We start from the raw sequence: 17,562 nt of genomic DNA, 5'->3' as shown, positions 1-17,562 counted from the left end.
TACATTGAGTGAGGATCCCCGTTAAGGCATTTTTGAAAGTCTCCTTGGCTTGTTCCATTTCTTGCTCGTGAGCGGCCTTCTCGTTCATGAGCCGGCGGACGTGGCTGTTGGCCGACTGCACCATCGAATAAAACTGGTTTGCGGAGCGACGATTCACCTCGCCTCGCTCAATCCAGGTAAGCAGCACTGTGATGGCCTCTGAAAACTTGCTATCATCTAGAACAATCAAAGCACAGGTTTTAAATTGCTGGCATAAATATCCTGCCAAGAACACATTTTCTGCTCCATGTCACATTAAAATCACCATAAATCCTTCTTGCAGTATTTCATTTTGGGCAACTTTTGGATCCTTTGTTCTATGACATGTAGGAAGCCAATACTTCTACGTGAAGCTACATAAATCTTCCTTCATGACTTGTCTTCTGTTTATTTTAATAGCTTTTTCACAACAAAAAGCACTCCTCCTCCCCACCCCCTTTCCTTGTGACCTGATTCCTTGCTTTCACAGTGTCTCCCTTAAGCCGTTCAGTGATATGGAATGACCTCACAGCAGGGTTGAGGAGACCTCTGTGTTACTGGACCCACTGAGGAAATGAAATGTATACACGTTAATCTGCTCAGCCAAAAGCTCAGTCTTGGAGCTTGGGCTCAGCCGTATTTTGTCAACAGATTTCACTAACATCACATTCTTAATTAATGAACAATGACAAGGCTGAACAATTTCTCCTTAAAGCACTGATTAATTACAAGGAACTGCTTTGAACAGATGTATGAAGTATCTGTGTTCATTTTGTATTTTGCACTTGTCTGTGCTTTTCTTTTTTTTTTTTTTCTTTTTACAGAGCCCAGAGAAATCCAGTTAAACACCTGGATTACAGCTTTATGTTTACCACTCAGGTAAATAAAGTTATATTCCTCTGCAGGAAGACCACCAAAACTGGTGGTTAGATTTTGTGCACTGCTTCCACAAGTAATCTTCTTTTCTCAGACCGTGCTCTCAGCTTCCTCAGAAGACTCTTAGTGCAGCATCCATTACACTTCTGGCTTCATCAGGATTAAGAGGACACATTTATTTCTAAGTCCCATTTAGGCTGAGCTGCAAGAAAATGTTATTACAACAGAGTGTCTTCCTGTTGAACCATTTTTGTGCAATTCTATCTCATTTTTTCCCCAGGATTTTATTCTATAAAATTTCCTAACAAATCACTTTAAACATCACATCTAGTCCTTGTTGGTTAGATCTCTGTATATGTATTTTAGATGGTGGGTTTACCTTTCTACAGGAAAAGGTATGCAGTTATGGTGGGGAGAAGCAGTATAGTTATAACAAAAAGACACTTAAAATGAAAATTGGAGAATATTAAACCCAACCAACTGTGTTACAGGATACCGAAATGTGGGGTATAGTTTGTAAGACTCTGCTTTCCATGTGCAAAGAATAATGAAATACTGATACTTACGTGATGATTTAGGCTTTTATTCTGAATCACTAATCACTTTCCTAAAAGGTGAGGAGTCTAAAGTACAGACAGGACAAGTGACATGTTCTGTGCCCGCAGCCTGCCAGAATAGATTTTACATTGTCTGATCTTTAGCATCTTATTAACTGAAACATGCTTTCAGCTACAGTAATAGGATTTGCACTCTGCAGCTGGACAGACATCACCCAAGATCCCAGAAAAAATTTGCAAAATAAGAGCATCATAACACCGTCCCTTTGTATGGTGATGTATCTGTGTGACTTCACATTAACATATGATTCATCATTATCCATTAAGTAATTGTCTCTGGGGAGGAAGAATCAGTCAGGCATATTTTTTTCCATTTTGTCCTCTTACATTAGACTCTGTGTCCTAGCTTTACTGGATATATAGGCGGCAGGTATGTATTAAGTGGCTCTGATGAGTGAGGTTGTCTGAATATGGGCCTCAGAAAAGCCAAATGTAAACCAGGGTCGTGCAAAGCATCTTCATTGCAAGAAACCACCAGGATAAAGTTTCCTAGGCTTGGGTAAAATCTTCAGCCTGTGAAATACGTGGGAGCTGGATGTCACGGATCCAATACAGCCAAGAAATCATCCCTGGAATGTAACGTTTACTATAATTACAGTAGTCAATAAGAATAACCTGTAATGGCTTCTGGCAATGTTAGCATGCAATTTCCAAGGTCTGTACAGTCAAGTCACCCTGCAGATGGCACCGTCCTGTTAACACCAATGATATGGCTGATTGTGAGTAGCGAGTAACTACAGTTGAATGTTCCTCTTTTTTCCTTGTAGACATCATTATCTATATCATCACACATAATTTATCACCCAACACTGAAATATCATTTAGAGTAAATTATCCCATTCAATCTAGGTCAAGACATGAACAGCAAAGTTGGGAGAAATGATACACAGAAGCATGTCTGAAGAGGTACACCACGACCTGTGAAGAAACTGTGTGCAGAACTGAGCAAAAATGCTTCATGGAGGTGCATGAGGTAAATCAGTAGCACAGAACCATTCTCCCTTTCTCTTGCTTTAACGTCTTCCCAGTACACAGACTTATGTTATTTTGCTATAGGGGCTATACAAAACAAAAATACCCCTCCTTTTTATTTTTATCAGGCACAGTTGGTGTCTGTGAGGGATGTTCATAAACATGCTGTTCTTCTGTCACGTAGATTCAACTCATTTAGAAGGACATGTTGAAAACCTTCTTTCAACATACTACACTGCCAGGGAGCTGCAGAGGTCTGTGGGCCTGTTATAGTTAATTCATGGCTCTGTACCAGCAGGAAAAAATACTTTCATTGGTAAACATCAACATCGTCATTGATTACATAATTAGAAGATACATTAAAAAATGCTAGAGGGTAATATATGCACAACAGGAGCACATCAGTAAATAAAATCTTTTCTCTACAGTTTTAAAATTTCCTTATTTCACCTTCATTTCTAACTTTTCTGTTCTTGAGCTGGCTACTCAATGACTGGCATAAGGTCATTCACTGTGAATTAATATTCTTTATCCAGAATGCAGTGACTCTTTCTGGGCAATCAGAGGTTCACTTAGAAAATCAGATTTCTATATGGGATCGTTCATTTATTTTTTATTTAGTAGATAAACAGTAGGAGAAATGCGGCAATGGAATCTAATTTAAGCAGAGCATGAACTGACTTATGATTGCAGTCATTCATTAAAAAGTAAAACAAAACTCCTAATTCTGTTTAAAATTATTCCCTTGTGGTAGAATGCACATAAATATACACTGTTTAAAAGCACACTCTTAAAATAAATTCCTTTATATAAGACGTGCTCCCATATGTAATTGTTCTTTTAAAATGAGCATGCAGCATATTATTTCTCACACTTAAAGTTTTTTCTCCTCTAAGTTACAACATGTTTTAAGCAAATAAGTTAGGATCCATCTCCTTTATGTCAATATCTGATTTAGTAACCCCAGGGTCCTGGTGCAGTCAATGGAAAGAGATGGACACCAGTCAGACAGGCTTTGTCTTTCCTGTTTTAGCTGTGTATTTGAGGTGAACCGTGCCCCAGAAGTGCCTGCATCAGGGAGCCTGGGATGACCTGCTTGATATAGAGACATCTCTGCAACAGACGTCTACATTTGGTCAGAGAAATCCCAACCATTACACAAGTGCACCAGTTACAGAACACCTACCCAATATTTGTGTACCCATGTTGGGTTCTCAGGAATACTACAAGCTCTGAGGAACATTACGTCATTGTAACATTACCCATCAACTGAAGATATTTGGCACTTAAATCCTAGCTCACAACTTAGATGAAATGAAATATAAAGAAAAGAAAATGCACACCTAGGGCTGTCTGGGAAATTGTTAACAGGGATATTTCTATGAAAAAAAAGGAATAATTGTTGACAAATGTTTTGCATTTTTCTGCTTGTAATTTGACCACCTTTAAGCAACTCCAACTGGCATAAACTTTTAAATAGAAAACGCTATGACAAGAGCTGCTACAAAGTGGAATACTGGGAAAAAGTGCCAGAAACAGGAGATTTTACTCTCAGTTTATGGAGTTTCCCTGCTGTAACACAGTGCAGAACTCAGCTCAGAGCAATCTGAAACATTGTAACTATTTGTTTCTCCACAAGCTGCTTTCAACAACTTGGATGACAGTGTCTAAGACCTTAGTCATTAGAAAGGAGATAGATTAATGCATCACTCTGAAGCCAGGCATCCAAACACTCACGACTATTATTTTTACATTTATAGCCATATTTCAAGTATAGCTAATTTTATATTTCTATATTTCGAGATTGACATTGTTTGCTGGACTTCTAGCTAGGACAAGATCAAACACTGAGCTACAGTTGCTTTTAGCCTTGTTAGTATCTTCCCAACCCTGTGAAGAAGTTTGAAAAGTATCTGATGTAATTGGTGCAACACTTGGAGCCTGTCTAAATCACAGCAATCCTTTGTGTTGTCCTACAGGCCATGGTGTTGTCCAGAGTCAGCACATACTGTTTCTTGTCCCTAATCTTTCTCCCCTAATGCAATTTTCTCGACTTGCAAGGAGATGCTGAAAAGACAGAGCTGTTCTTAATCCTAATGACTACAGCTAGAAAGTTCCTGTGCTGGTTGGGTATATTTTGGGTTGCATTAATGATCTCATTTTTCTCTGGTCCTTCTGTAAGATGGGAAGGAGCAGCTGTGCCTTATGCTAAGCTCTACCCTGGCCAGTAAAAATCTGGTTAACAAACACCCCTTGAAGGTATTCTTGTGAGCACTGAGAATGTGCTGCAGGGCATATAGTGAGGGGAAAAGAGTCATGGGATATGTCCTATCTGTTTGCCTCTGATTGACAGCCTGTCCTCTGGCAGCTGTAGATGTGCCATAGGAAGATGTCCCATGCCCTCAGGTCTGCCTGCAGCTGCTTATCTCATCGCACTCCAGTTCCAGTTTGTCAAACTGGGCCTGGTCCAGTTACTCCAGGAAAGTGGAAGAGACCACTTCAGGATGCAAACTTCTTCGCTCCGTGTAACTGCAGCCAGGGGCAGATGTATGGCCAAGGTTACTGTTCGTCTCACTTCTGATTCGATAATTTATCAGACTATAACTAAGATTTCTAAACTGCCAAGTCTGAATTCAACAAGAAAAATAATAAACCACAGTGGGTGACTGCTGTGGGTGAACCAGGTCAGGGAAAAGGTTTGCTAACCTCTCTCAACAGCAGGTTCAGCCCAGCTCCCCTGTGCATCAGGAACAATTTGCTTCCCATCACACACTACTTTTGGTGCCACAATGATGACCTATTTTTCTCTTGGCTTAAAAGCTTCTCCTGCACAGAGTGTCTGCCACTGACCTAGAAACACAACTCTCCAGTCTACTACCCTCACCTTCTTTTTTTCCCCTGCTCAAATACCTTATATAATTGTGCTGTGCAACACACACATCAGTCTAGTACTTTTGGGATTAATAACATTTTTAACCCAATGGCACTGCATAATAAGTGAGAATCAAGGAATACAAATTCTTACTGCCAAAGGGTTCTTTTAAAGAATGATTAATATCCACCTTACTGTTTCTTAAAAAAACCTTAGCTGTATGCTATAACCAAGAAACTTTTCCAGTTATGTAATAAATGACTAACTGGAACTAGATTTGATAAAAATATGCATACACTAAAAGGATACCTTAAAAGGTGCTCTCTCCCACCTGTATCATCAAACTCTTTCTTCCAAATGAAATCATGCAAGATTCTTCCTGAGGTGGGTGTTTCATATGAGACACAGAAATCCATTATCTTATCCTGCCGATGCCATTATTTCCAATAAAAAGTAATTATGCAGGTATTGAGTTTCCTCCCTATTTCTCAAAATCACACCACAAACTTTCACATAGGCGAGCTGCTATTTCCCAGTTCATAGTAATTAACTTGAGTCATTTTGCAGTGTGGTACATTTAATCAAGAGGGTTTACATTAAAAACCTTAAAATTTGCACTGATACAATACAGATTAGGTGAGGGAGAAAACTTTTATTAATACACTGAATAACAAGTGTACTTCTTGTAGGTTTTCGGAGGAAGGCGCCCAGGGAATTGGGTCACCAGGCTGCCGATAGCTGAACCCACCTTACGCTCCGCTGCCAGCAGACAGAAGCGCCCTCACACTGTGGCTGCTCACAGCCCCCAAGCGAGGCCCTCGGAGCCAGATGTATTGAGTCACGGCAGATGTCAGGAGCATATGGAAGAAGGAAGGAGAAAATGATGATCTAAAAATGGGAAGGGTGAGTGAACAGATTTGAAGCTCAAGCATCAAAACATGTCTGCGGTAGGGCTCTGTCTTGATATACTAGTACTAAACAAAGATTATGTTAAAAAAAAGGGTCTGGAGTATTTCAGCGGATATTAAATCTGGCATTCATTGGATTTTTTCAGAGGATCTCGGCTTTACCTTCCCTTCTGACGTAGCCCTGCCCTGAATTCGATCCTTTCTGTGTGAGACTTGCCTCTCTGCACCACTTCTGCAGCACTCCACAAGTCAGGGTCTCAAGTACAGAGTGATAATGAAAACACCGTGGTTTTCTTGTCAGTGAAAGATCCTGTTTCCTAAGCAATTAAATGTTGTTGATATTTCAAACGATGTGCAAGGGTTGACATTATCAGGCTTGATGTTACCTGAGTCTTGCACAAGATGCATTCCTGGTATAGTTCATTCTACTATAACTGCCATCTATTTATTTAAATTTCCAATCTGTTCTCTCTTCAGGGGATAATACAGTGCCTGGCAAAGAAGCAGTTTCTCAGTTTTTCAAATTATATTTTTTTAAAATGAAAAGCCACATGAATAACTTTTCCATGCTCATAAAGGAGCACTGTATTTTAAAGCGAGGTAAATTCCAGGGTATTGTATATAACTTGCAGATATTTATGTCTCCTTTGCTCAAAATATTTAAAAAGCAGATAATCAGATGTGAAGAGATGTCTTTGTTAGGTGGTGGAACTATGTGACTACCTGCAGCAAATAAGACAGATGTAGTATTTTAAAAAGGAGCTTATTTCCAATAAGTGATTTCTGAAGATGATACCATTAGGTACAGATATGCTTGAATTTAGAATACTATAATGTTTGAAATTCTGCTTTGAAACACAAATGTCATAAGCACGCAGATTAAAATGTTTTGTTCCAATGCACCTGACAGAGCAGCGTTCCACTTAAGGATAAAATGTTCAGTCCATCTCCAGTTGTGTGATGTTCTGGGTACCACATTACTCAACCATTTATAAAGCACCCAGGAAAACAGATGTCAGAGTATGCAAATTTGATCCTAAATATCTACTGACACATCTCATTGTGCAGTAACAGCGCATCTGATTTGATACTAAGGAACCAAAATCTCAAAGACACGTAACAAACTAAGTGCTGCAATGAACCAGCATACAAAAAGGCCGCTTTTTTACAAGTTAATAGCAGAAGACACAATATTCTGCTGGTTTTGTCAGAACAAGAACTCAGGACTATTCTCAAAAGTTTTCTAACAAGGCAATTCACATTTACACTTGTAAGAGACCTTGGTGTGGCAATTCACATTTACACATTGTAAGAGACCTTGGTTACCCAGAACTAACATCTATGAATTTCTTGAGATATTTCTTGAGGAAACACAGATTTTTACCTAAGGCAGGAGGACGTCAGAAAGGAGGCCAGAAGTTTCGTTAACCTGAGTTATGCTTAGCTCTTATCTTATTCCATGGCAATCAGACAATGGTTTGAAGAAACAATGTGCAACGTTATTACAAATTTTGGAATATTTGGATCAAAAAGTAGATGTGAAGAGTACCTTTTGAAAAAGTGAAATTTTATCACTTGAAAGAAATGGTGCCAAATTCTTATTTCTCTTTTCCCCTTCAAACCTACTTTAGTGGTTTGGAAGGTCAAAAAAAAAACCCAAACAAAAATAACTTGTCATGCAAAATTAAACAGTGGTTTTAATTTTCCAACCAGCCTGCAAACCTAGAATGTGTAGTAGAAACCTAAAACTGATCAGTATAGCCCTGGTATGAGAAGGAGCTCATGTTCTTCCCTATTTTACCCACCGAATCTGAATGCTGGAACTAATTTCATTCTGATAATCCAGGCTCAGGTCCCTTTTGCCTTCCATATGCGGGAGCCATGAAGAATGGGACTTTCTCATGAGAGTGCATGGGAGTGTCAGAAAAAAAAAAATTAAATCAATTATTTTGTGACAAGTCATCTTTCCAATGCAGGAAATCTCCCTTTTTATGAACTATCATCTCCTTGGCTTGTCCTCCTTTTGGCTCTGACTGTGACCAGCAGAGAAAATCGCTAGCAAATTAACAACTCAGGGCAAATGTTTAATCAATGATAGTCGGTAGTATAGGCTTGTCTCTGAGCTACAGGCTCAAATCCATGAGACCTACACCAAGATACTGGCAATATGTCACTGCCACAGAGTGAAAAGCAGCAATAACAAAGCACAATAGCTGAACAGGGAGAGGAACAACATCACAGCACATGGAGAATATAAAGTGAATACTCTCTTGGCTAACAAAACAGAAGGTGCAGAAAAAAAATGTCTACACAGCCAACAGGGAAAAAAGACATGGAGGATTTCATTTGCAAGACCCCAAAGATCTTAATGGAGGAAAAAAGGATAGAGAGAAGGAGAAGGAGAAGGAGAAGGAGAAGGAGAAGGAGAAGGAGAAGGAGAAGGAGAAGGAGAAGGAGAAGGAGAAGGAGGAGGAGGAGGAGGAGGAGGAGAAGGAGAAGGAGAAGGAGAAGGAGAAGGAGAAGGAGAAGGAGAAGGAGAAGGAGAAGGAGAAGGAGAAGGAGAAGGAGAAGGAGAAGGAGAAGGAGAAGGAGAAGGAGAAGGAGAAGGAGAAGGAGAAGGAGAAGGAGAAGGAGAAGGAGAAGGAGAAGGAGAAGGCTGTCAGGCATTGGAACAGGCTGCCCAGGGAAGTGGTGGAGTCACCATCCCTGGAGATGTTTAAAAGACATTTAGACAAGGTTCTTAGGGACATGGTTTATTGCTGGAGTTAGGCTATGTTTGGAGTCGATGATCCTGAGGGTGTCTTCCAACTGAAATGATTCTGTGATTCTACGAGAATGAGAAGGAGAAAGAAACAGAAAAGGAAAAGATACCCATAAACGAGCACCTGTCTGCCACAATCTAAACTAGAAAGTGGTGAAAAATTACACTGGTCCACAGTTTCCCCTATTTCTGCAATAACCAAGTGTTCAGATCAAGTTCTTTGCAGATATGAAGGCATTTGGGATAGTCCACAGAGAGCAGGGAATGGAGAGCAAGTCATCAGCCCTCGTGCTTTTGCAGGTATGCAAGGCCTCATATGCAGTGAGTTCCCAACCCCAGTCACCAGACAGTGCATTTTGAGAAACACCTTTCTTTTTTCTGAGAAGCTCTATACCCGTAGAGACTATCTGGCTGAAATTTTATAATGGACTTTCATGTCCAACTGGCACAAGAGATCCTCTATGCTCTCTCACCCACTCTCCTCTACAGCAGCTACTGCTGTACCAGGTGACTTCAACACATAAGAGGACGAGGAATATGCCGACAACACTGAGGTGAGACTTTCCAGCTAAGTCTGGTACACAAAACCAATGATTTCTTTAAGTCTTATGCTGCAGTTTGCACAAGGTGAAAAAAGATATTGCCACCTCTGTTATAGACTCAATAAATATCTAGACCACAACAGGGGATTGGCTCATGAACCTAGTTCATCTCTGCTCACCGTCAGGTTTCCTTGCTGTCAGGAATTTCCAAGGTTATCTTAACAATAAAAGTTGCTTGGATTCAGACCAAGTTGTCTACATCTGTGATTGCAAAGCAGTATCTTGGGATGACAGATGTTTAGCTATTTTGGCTTGCTTTTCAGCTAGTGTTGCTCAGTGAACTTTTGGAGGCACTGCAGGAGCAGAAACCTGCTTGTTGGGCACCTGCAACTCTGTCTCATGGGCTGGCAACAGAGCTCAGGAGTGTCCTGAAGTGGGTACCATGGGGAGGTCATAACTTTCCTTAAGAAAACGACTGCAAAGCATATGCTCAAAACCCAGTCTTTCAAGGTAAATCATGCCAACAGCAGATACATTTTGATCCTTCTTTTCTTTAGGATGAAATGTCCAGGCAACACAAATCTGGTGATATCCAGAGGTTTGAGATTTTGACACAAAGTTTTTATATCTATCTATCTATCTACCTCCCTCCCTCCCTCTACAGATGTGTGTGTGCATGTGTGTGTACGTATATGTAACTTCTGTTAGCTTCACTGAAGTCCACATTTAAATTGTCAAGGTATGGTGGGATAAACGGCCCTTTGCCAGAGTTAAAGAAGTTTCTTTAGTGTTGTTTTACTTCTGTTTTTAGGAAGCCACAAAGGGCTCATATGGTGAATCCATGTTGCCCATGGGGAGCCCTAATAGTCCATCACACTGCCTTATAGACACTGGCTACGATGCTATAGAAAAAGTAAAGTAGAACAGTATAATGACTGAACCACACCTCTGCTTTCTAGACTACCTAATACAGGAGGTAACTCATGAACAGTGAGAATAAATGTGGCTTTGCATTCTCCATCTGCAACAACCTAGACAGATCCGGGGCTGGTGCCATTAGTCTCGCTACAAGGAAATAGTTAATCAGCGAAGTTTTAAAAACTGAAATATGTTATTTTGCTGGATTTTAGTGATATTTTAACCAATAAAAAATAAAATTACCATTTTGGTTTCTTAATTTCTTATATTCAATTCTGTATGTTTCTAAAAAACTTTTATTTATTTACAGAGAAACCATCATGTACATGGTGTTGGTTTATATAGTGCTCAAAATATTTCTATATTAAACTTGTGCTTATATGCCAAGCACTGGTCAAATGTCCCTCAGAATAACTAAAGATCTAAATGCTTGGAATAAGTCTTAATTAAGTATGGAAACTCCCCAGAATGAAAAGAAAACCCCTGCTAACATAGACTTCTTAAACATCTTGCAAAAACCCACATTCAGTTGCTCCAAGCAATGGCTAGCCATACGGAAGAAATTGTCCAGACTCCTCACATTGTCTGGCTTAGTTCAGGAAACCTCTAGGCCTTACTACATAAAGAAAAACTTCCTTATAAAAGATTAACTCCTAAAATATTCAATTCAAAACAGATTCTGGGAACAGATGGCTCTAAAACTCTGTATTGTACTGTATGACCTCTAGAGAAGCTGGACTGGAAGCTAGGTAAGAATTAAATATTCTTATAGTTGGCCCTCTTTCCTCCTTTTCTCCTGGTTTTCAATCTATCTGGGTTATTTTACACATTTCCAGCTATTTAATGAGTTATTTACCAGAGGACTGTATGTGGTGACAATATCAGTCCGCAAAACCAGAGACAGAGCGACGTAGCAGTAACAACTAACGGTGAGCAATGCAGTACTCAGAGAGACAGTAGGGTGCATCTCTGCTCCATGCTCCAAGGATGCAACACTTTGCACTGTCCTTCTCCAGCTTCCCAAACATGTTTCATAGTTAGAACAGAGGCTGTTGTGTTGACAGCTAGATAGCCTAAGTCTAATCTGGATGATTCTGAAACAGTGGCAAGAATCACGGTTTCTTGTGACCTGGCACACAGTAAAGAAACATGCTTGGCCTCCACATGGGGAAAGAATGCCAAACACAATTGCTAAACACTTTGTGAAAATAAATACAACTCTAAAGGGTATGAAGAGGTGCTTGTTTGATCTTTTTTAAAAAAATTATTTAACATGAATAATCTTATTTTTTTGCTTCTCACTTTCTACGTTAACTATTAAAGATGGGAATCTTCTAGCTGCACCATTGAAAAACACGAACTCGTTAAGCATGCCTAGAAAAAAAAATAAGCAAGTAAGCAAACACATACCATAATACGCTATCCTGCAAAAGTTATTCTAACCCTAAAGAGGGTATAAAAGAATGGGTGGTGCATGTCAGAGATGAGGTGTAGCACTGCGTCGGAGGGGCACATTGAAATGCAGCTCATGAGGGCAATTTAAATGCTAGGGATTGGGACAGTCGCATGTATGTCATGTAGTCAAGGAATAAAGACATTTTAAGAATCGGGACTTTAATATGAAGGATGCTTTTAGCAGGTTGTCTTATTATGAGAGTGTTTCTAAGGTAGATGATGACAGAAAATGAGCAGAAAAAAACCCACTGAAGTATTCTGAAGGTTGTGTTTTATCTGTTAAAGCACAGGTGGATGGACAGACGTTATACATTTCTAGCAGGTGGGTGAGTATCATTGCCATTGGCATAGAAATGGCAGAGGAACGGGGGAAAGCTAACAGGGCAAGTGATGAAATACATTGGAGGGAAATCCGCTCCCCTGCTCTGACTTCTGGAGGGCTCCTGCTTTTAAGGAATAATACACTGAAAAGCATCAAATGCTGCTTACCTTTCAATTTTTCAGCCAACAAAGCAGCTTCGTGTTCAGAATAATGCATTATTGCCGGAGGAGAAGGAGGGCGCAGTCTGTCTTCTTCCATTTTGCGTCTGTGGCGTTCTTCTCTGGCCAGCATTCTTTGTTTACATTCCCATTCATAAAAGTCATCTCTTGCCTGAGCAAAATCAACATGAAGGCGACCTGAATCCTTTTTGTCTGTGCTAGATCCTAATCTCATGCGGTAACCTGCAACCAACAAGCAGAATTAACTGTTGCAGAACTTCTTTTCTGATTTTTTTTTTCCTTACCACCCCACTAAATACAGTTAAGTAAAAATATACATTAACAGATTCCCACATATCTACGTAGTATCTATCAATCATTGTGCTTTCACAGAAAAATAAATATCCATCCACCCATTTTTCCTCAGTCTTCTGCATCACCTGCCAACACAGTAGATGAGCTGAAAAAGTTGACCCAAATGAACAGAATTTACATGCCTGTTTAGCAGTCCTTCAAAATGTGTAATTTTTCCACCTGATACTCTCAAGCTTAATAAATGCAAAGGCCAGCTAAACAAAAAACAATTACTAAAAAAGGACCTCTTTTGATCTGAATGTGAAGTCCGCCTTCCCCTGATTCTGTTGAGCTCACGTGCAGTTTAGTGGTTTTCTCCATCCTACCAAAGGAATTGGAAGAATGGAGAAAGGCTGAATTTTATAAAAATCATGACCAAAGACAAATTAGAAAATTGTGCTACATAAATTCCTGGGCCACAAGGAGCGTGGTGACATTGATGCTAGATCTCAAATTTTAAGGCTTTACAGTTGCAAACACTACTTCCCGGTTCCCTATTGGAAATACTCTGGCAACAAATATAAACCACCTACAAATGAATTAAGTTCAGCATTCTTTAAAGTAATCTTAAAAGTGTGGATGGATGTATTAGACATTTGTAAGACCTCTTTCAGATCAAATAATGAAACCTGTTGTGCCTCATCTTTAGAGATGTTCTACATACTCATAATTGAGTCAACGTATGGCTAGCTAAAGCTAGAAGACTGCAAAGGCTTTGTCAGGGCTACACAGCAGTACATGGCCCTGCTCTGAACTAAAACCCCTGACTCCTGTTAAGAGGACAAACAAATCCTGCCAAAGCTATAAAAGGAGCATTTTTGTGACCATAATGTGGAAAAACATACACTGGGCACTTATCTTTTCCAAGTTTTATTTCCAAGGCCAAAGATGCTCGCAGAGCAGTTTCTCTAACTTTTAAAATGCTGATTCAGAGAAAGTGTGAGAAAACACTATGCAGAAAACTGCAAACAGAGCCCTCAGATAGAGGTAAAATTAACCAGCCTGCACAGGACTAGCTCTAATTTCTTGGTGTCAATCCTCTGCTGTTGCCTCAGAAGCAGAGCAGCCCAGCGGAGATTTCTCAAATCATGGGATGCTGCAGAGATGAACCTTCTGCTGAGCTGGCATATAGAAGGCTCTTCAGAAACACACACTGCTGCAACCACTGCGTAAGAACTCCAGGGGCAGGAAACTTCTGTTTGAAGTGGCAGGAAAAATGGTGTTTGCCTGTTTTAATAGCAAGTCAAGAGAACCTACCTTTCAGTTTTGTGGTTTGCCTGTGGTTTGAAGAGCTTCAGTACCTCGTCACCACAGTTAAAATTCAGTTTTGAACTCTCTCCAGGGACAGCGAATCTAAACTTGTGTAGTCAATTAGGACCACCTTTGCAAAAAAAGCATATCTGGGTATGATCTGTTTGTTTTACTGCTGTAGAAACATCCTGCTGTATGAATACAAGGGGCTGTCTGTACTACAGCACATATAAGACAATAGCTTCAAAGACATTAAATATCCACGTGTAGTGGCTCTTCCAAAAAATAAACAATCCAGGTTCATTTTGATTTGACATTTTCCTTTCAGACTTCTTGTGGAGTTCAGCTATGTAGCCTGTCAGTAAGGAAGTGGTACGACTTTCATTTTCCAGCAAGGACTCCAAACCCAGAAGAAAACTCAAGCTAACCATTTATGAGGTCCCTCAAAGCCAGAAGGTATCAAAAATCTCCATGAAACTTACCCAACCTGGTCTCCAAGGTTCACAAGCTTGGGGTAAAATAGGACTGAGTATTACAAGAAAGGAAAAAAAGGGGATTGTTTATTTTAAAGCCCCTCTGTTTTGTTCTGCTTCTTCTTGTACAGGGGATGAAACACAACTTTTTCCCCCTGAAAGCTATTTGTAGTCATATACTTAGCTCTAGTCACAAGGTGTTGAAGGGAAGAATTACAGATACACTATATTCAGTGAGACAAGGCAGAAAAAGAGTGTGAATGACCTTTCAGAGCTGGCCCCTGAACTAATGAGGGGGTAATGATGTGGTTTTATCCACAGAGGTGTAGGCACGAAGGGGCCAGCCAAAAGGGGTCAACTACCCTGATAACCCTGACAAATGTTAGCCCCCTCCCAGCTTGACTCGCCAGCTATGTTCCTCAAATAGTGATTGGCTCTGTGCCAAAATGCCATTATCAGCAATGTGAAAGGACACTGCCAAGGTGCCAGGTCTCATGAACCTAAAATTAGATCTCCCAGCTGGGCTGTACTTTCCAGGAAGACACAGTTTCTCTTCCTCTCCCCCATCTTTCGCCTCCATTGATGATCACGTTGGGCACGGACAGACCAAGAAATGCAGCACTGCAGGACGCAAGGCTCTCATGGACCTCAAAGCCCCATTTAATCTGAATAAAGAACAGGTTGCATGTGCACTGGCAAAGCTGAGTTTTACTAAAATGGCCCTCATTTGAAGTAAATGGGGATAATGGAAAAAAAAAAAAAAAAAAAAGAATAAATTGCAGTCCAAAACCTTAATAGCACTGGACAAATCATAGAACAATAGAATGTCCTGAGTTGGAAGGGACCCACAAGGATCATCAAGTCCAACTCCTGTGCCTCCAACAGGACAACATGTGTCTGAGGGCATTGTCCAGTCTCTTCTTGAACACTGTCAGGCTTGGGGCCATGACACCTCCCTGGGGAGGCTGTTCCCGTGCTCCACCACCCTCTGGGGAAGAACCTTTTTCTGATGTCCAACCTGAATCTTCCCCGGCACATCTTCCTGCCATTCCCTCGGGTTCTGTTGTTGGTCATTAAAGAGAAAAGATCAGTGCCTGCCCCTCCTCCTCCCCTTGTGAGGAAGCTGTAGACTGTGATGAGGTCTCCTCTTAGCCTTCTCTTCTCCAGGCTGACCAAACCAAGTGACTTTAGCCACTCCTCACACAGCTTCCTCTCTAAACCCTTCACCAACTTTGTGGTTTCCTTTAGGTAAACAGTTTAAGTGCCTCTGAATTAACAGATCTTTGAAATTGCCCGTGAATCACACTGAAAATATCTCACTTCTTGTTTAAGTCCTAAGACTGAAGGTGACCAGCCAGCCAGGAGGTTTCCACCAGCATGGAAACCTAGAATAATCTGGGCTGGAAAGACCTTTAATGTCACCTAGTCCAACCCCCTCTTAGAGCAGGGCCAACTTCAAAGTCAGATCAGATTGCTCAGGGCATCTTTCCCCTAACAAAAAAAGCAAACATCCCTGTCATGGCTTCTTGCACCCTCCTAAATCAGGCTTTGCAGACACTACAGGACCAATGGCCTGGTCAGTGAAGAACAGACTCTGTGATGGGTTAATAGCCAGCAAGATGCTGTGTAGCAAGGGGTGCACAACTGGCAGGTCCTATTTCATATGTGGGATCCTCAGGCAACCATTCGGGTTGGCAACTCTGAGATGCAGGGTCACTCGGAGGATAGGTCTTTTCCAGTACCCAGTCTCCTTATTGATGTTCAAGGGTATTTAAATGTATGAGAGAACCACCTGCCATTGCCTCCCCTTCACGCATGGGCAATGAATTGCCCTCACAGAGCCCTTTCCCCATCTCTTTGCTCAGGACTGCAGCTAGCACTGACTGCCTGCCAGGCTTGCCATTTTTAATTTCAGTTTTGTATACAATGGCAGAGGAAAAGACTTTGGGAACTTGCCAAGATCCTCACTTTAAAGGAACAGCAACAGGAAAAATTAATGAGGGTGCTAAATAAAAATCAAACACAGTATTTCCATATCACAGGTCTAGTCAAAACTCCATGGCTTGACTTACCTTTGAGTGTTGCTATATTGGGGACTGGCTGATGATGATGAGTGTTGATGATGATTATCGAGAACATAAAGAAAACCAGTGCATGGTACTAAATGGAAACTCACAGGGGAAAATATCAGCACAGGAAAAGTGCATACAAAGGCTTTTGGGGTATAAAGAGGTCTATCTCAAGCCACCTGTTTGTCTCATATTTCCAAGTTTAGGGTCATGAATATTTGCAGGAGCTACTGAATTGTCAGCTACGAGAGTAAAGTACATACAGTTTGGAGAAAGGACTTTCTCATGGGCTCGTATGTTGATTTTAGAAAGTCTTTTTCTCAGGAGATCAATATGTATCTTTCAGGGCTAAACGAAAACTGCCCTTCCTCAAGTCATCTTTTTTATCATAGTCTTCTACCCATCTCTACCCAGTGTCCTTTTCATACATGTTTATTTGGGAATAGAAAAGAAAAAAAAAATCAGTGATTAAACTACTTGCTGGGTTTGTAATCACTTGCACTATTCTGATGATAAGCATGGGATAAATACAAAGTTTGATGAGATTAGATGGGGTAGACAGATAAAACTGATTAGGTAGACAAATTTATCATTATATTGCAGATACCAAAGGCGTAACTTTTCTGTAACATAACACGCACACTGTATTGACCACAAATCCGTTGGTACATCTCTTTTGTCTCTAATGGGGAAAAGAAAATAAATTAATAATATCCTTTATCCCCACCATTTTAGAATACATTGTGTTTGAGAATGGAATAAAGACTTGTCAAAAAGTGCCAATACTTCAGCACAAATAAAACGTGCCCTTGCCTAGTGTCAGACCTCCTTGCCCTGCGGTGGTGGGGGAGAGTCAGCGCTCCCTCTTCCACCTGCAGATTCCAGTGCTGGTGGTAAAAAGAAGTGAAACTTGGCTGCAGTGTGCCCCTCTCTAACTCCTGTTTGTTTGTTTGTTTGTTTGTTTTTACTGTTTCCTGATCTGGTCAGAGACACTAA

At 40.6% G+C, this 17,562-nt stretch overlaps 1 protein-coding gene across 16 annotated transcripts in view; it reads right to left on the bottom strand.

Moving 5' to 3' along the window:
* ENOX1 (ecto-NOX disulfide-thiol exchanger 1) overlaps nt 1-17,562 on the bottom strand; it is a 362,839-nt gene that overhangs the window by 83,395 nt on the left and 261,882 nt on the right. For all 16 annotated transcript variants that reach the window (XR_010470814.1, XM_065054489.1, XM_065054480.1 and 13 more), the window contains 2 exons: nt 12,429-12,662; nt 4-216 (listed from right to left, as the gene is read on the bottom strand). Coding sequence is in view for 15 of the 16 variants with exons in the window: in XM_065054489.1 (XP_064910561.1) it covers nt 4-216; nt 12,429-12,662 (447 nt within the window). In the remaining variant the exon portion in view is untranslated. The remainder of the gene's footprint in view (nt 1-3; nt 217-12,428; nt 12,663-17,562) is intronic.

This window comes from Columba livia, chromosome 1, assembly GCF_036013475.1.
Source record: "Columba livia isolate bColLiv1 breed racing homer chromosome 1, bColLiv1.pat.W.v2, whole genome shotgun sequence".
Lineage (NCBI taxonomy): Eukaryota > Metazoa > Chordata > Aves > Columbiformes > Columbidae > Columba > Columba livia.
Note: the sequence above shows the minus strand (reverse complement) of the source record. Positions and strands in the feature narration are given on the sequence as shown.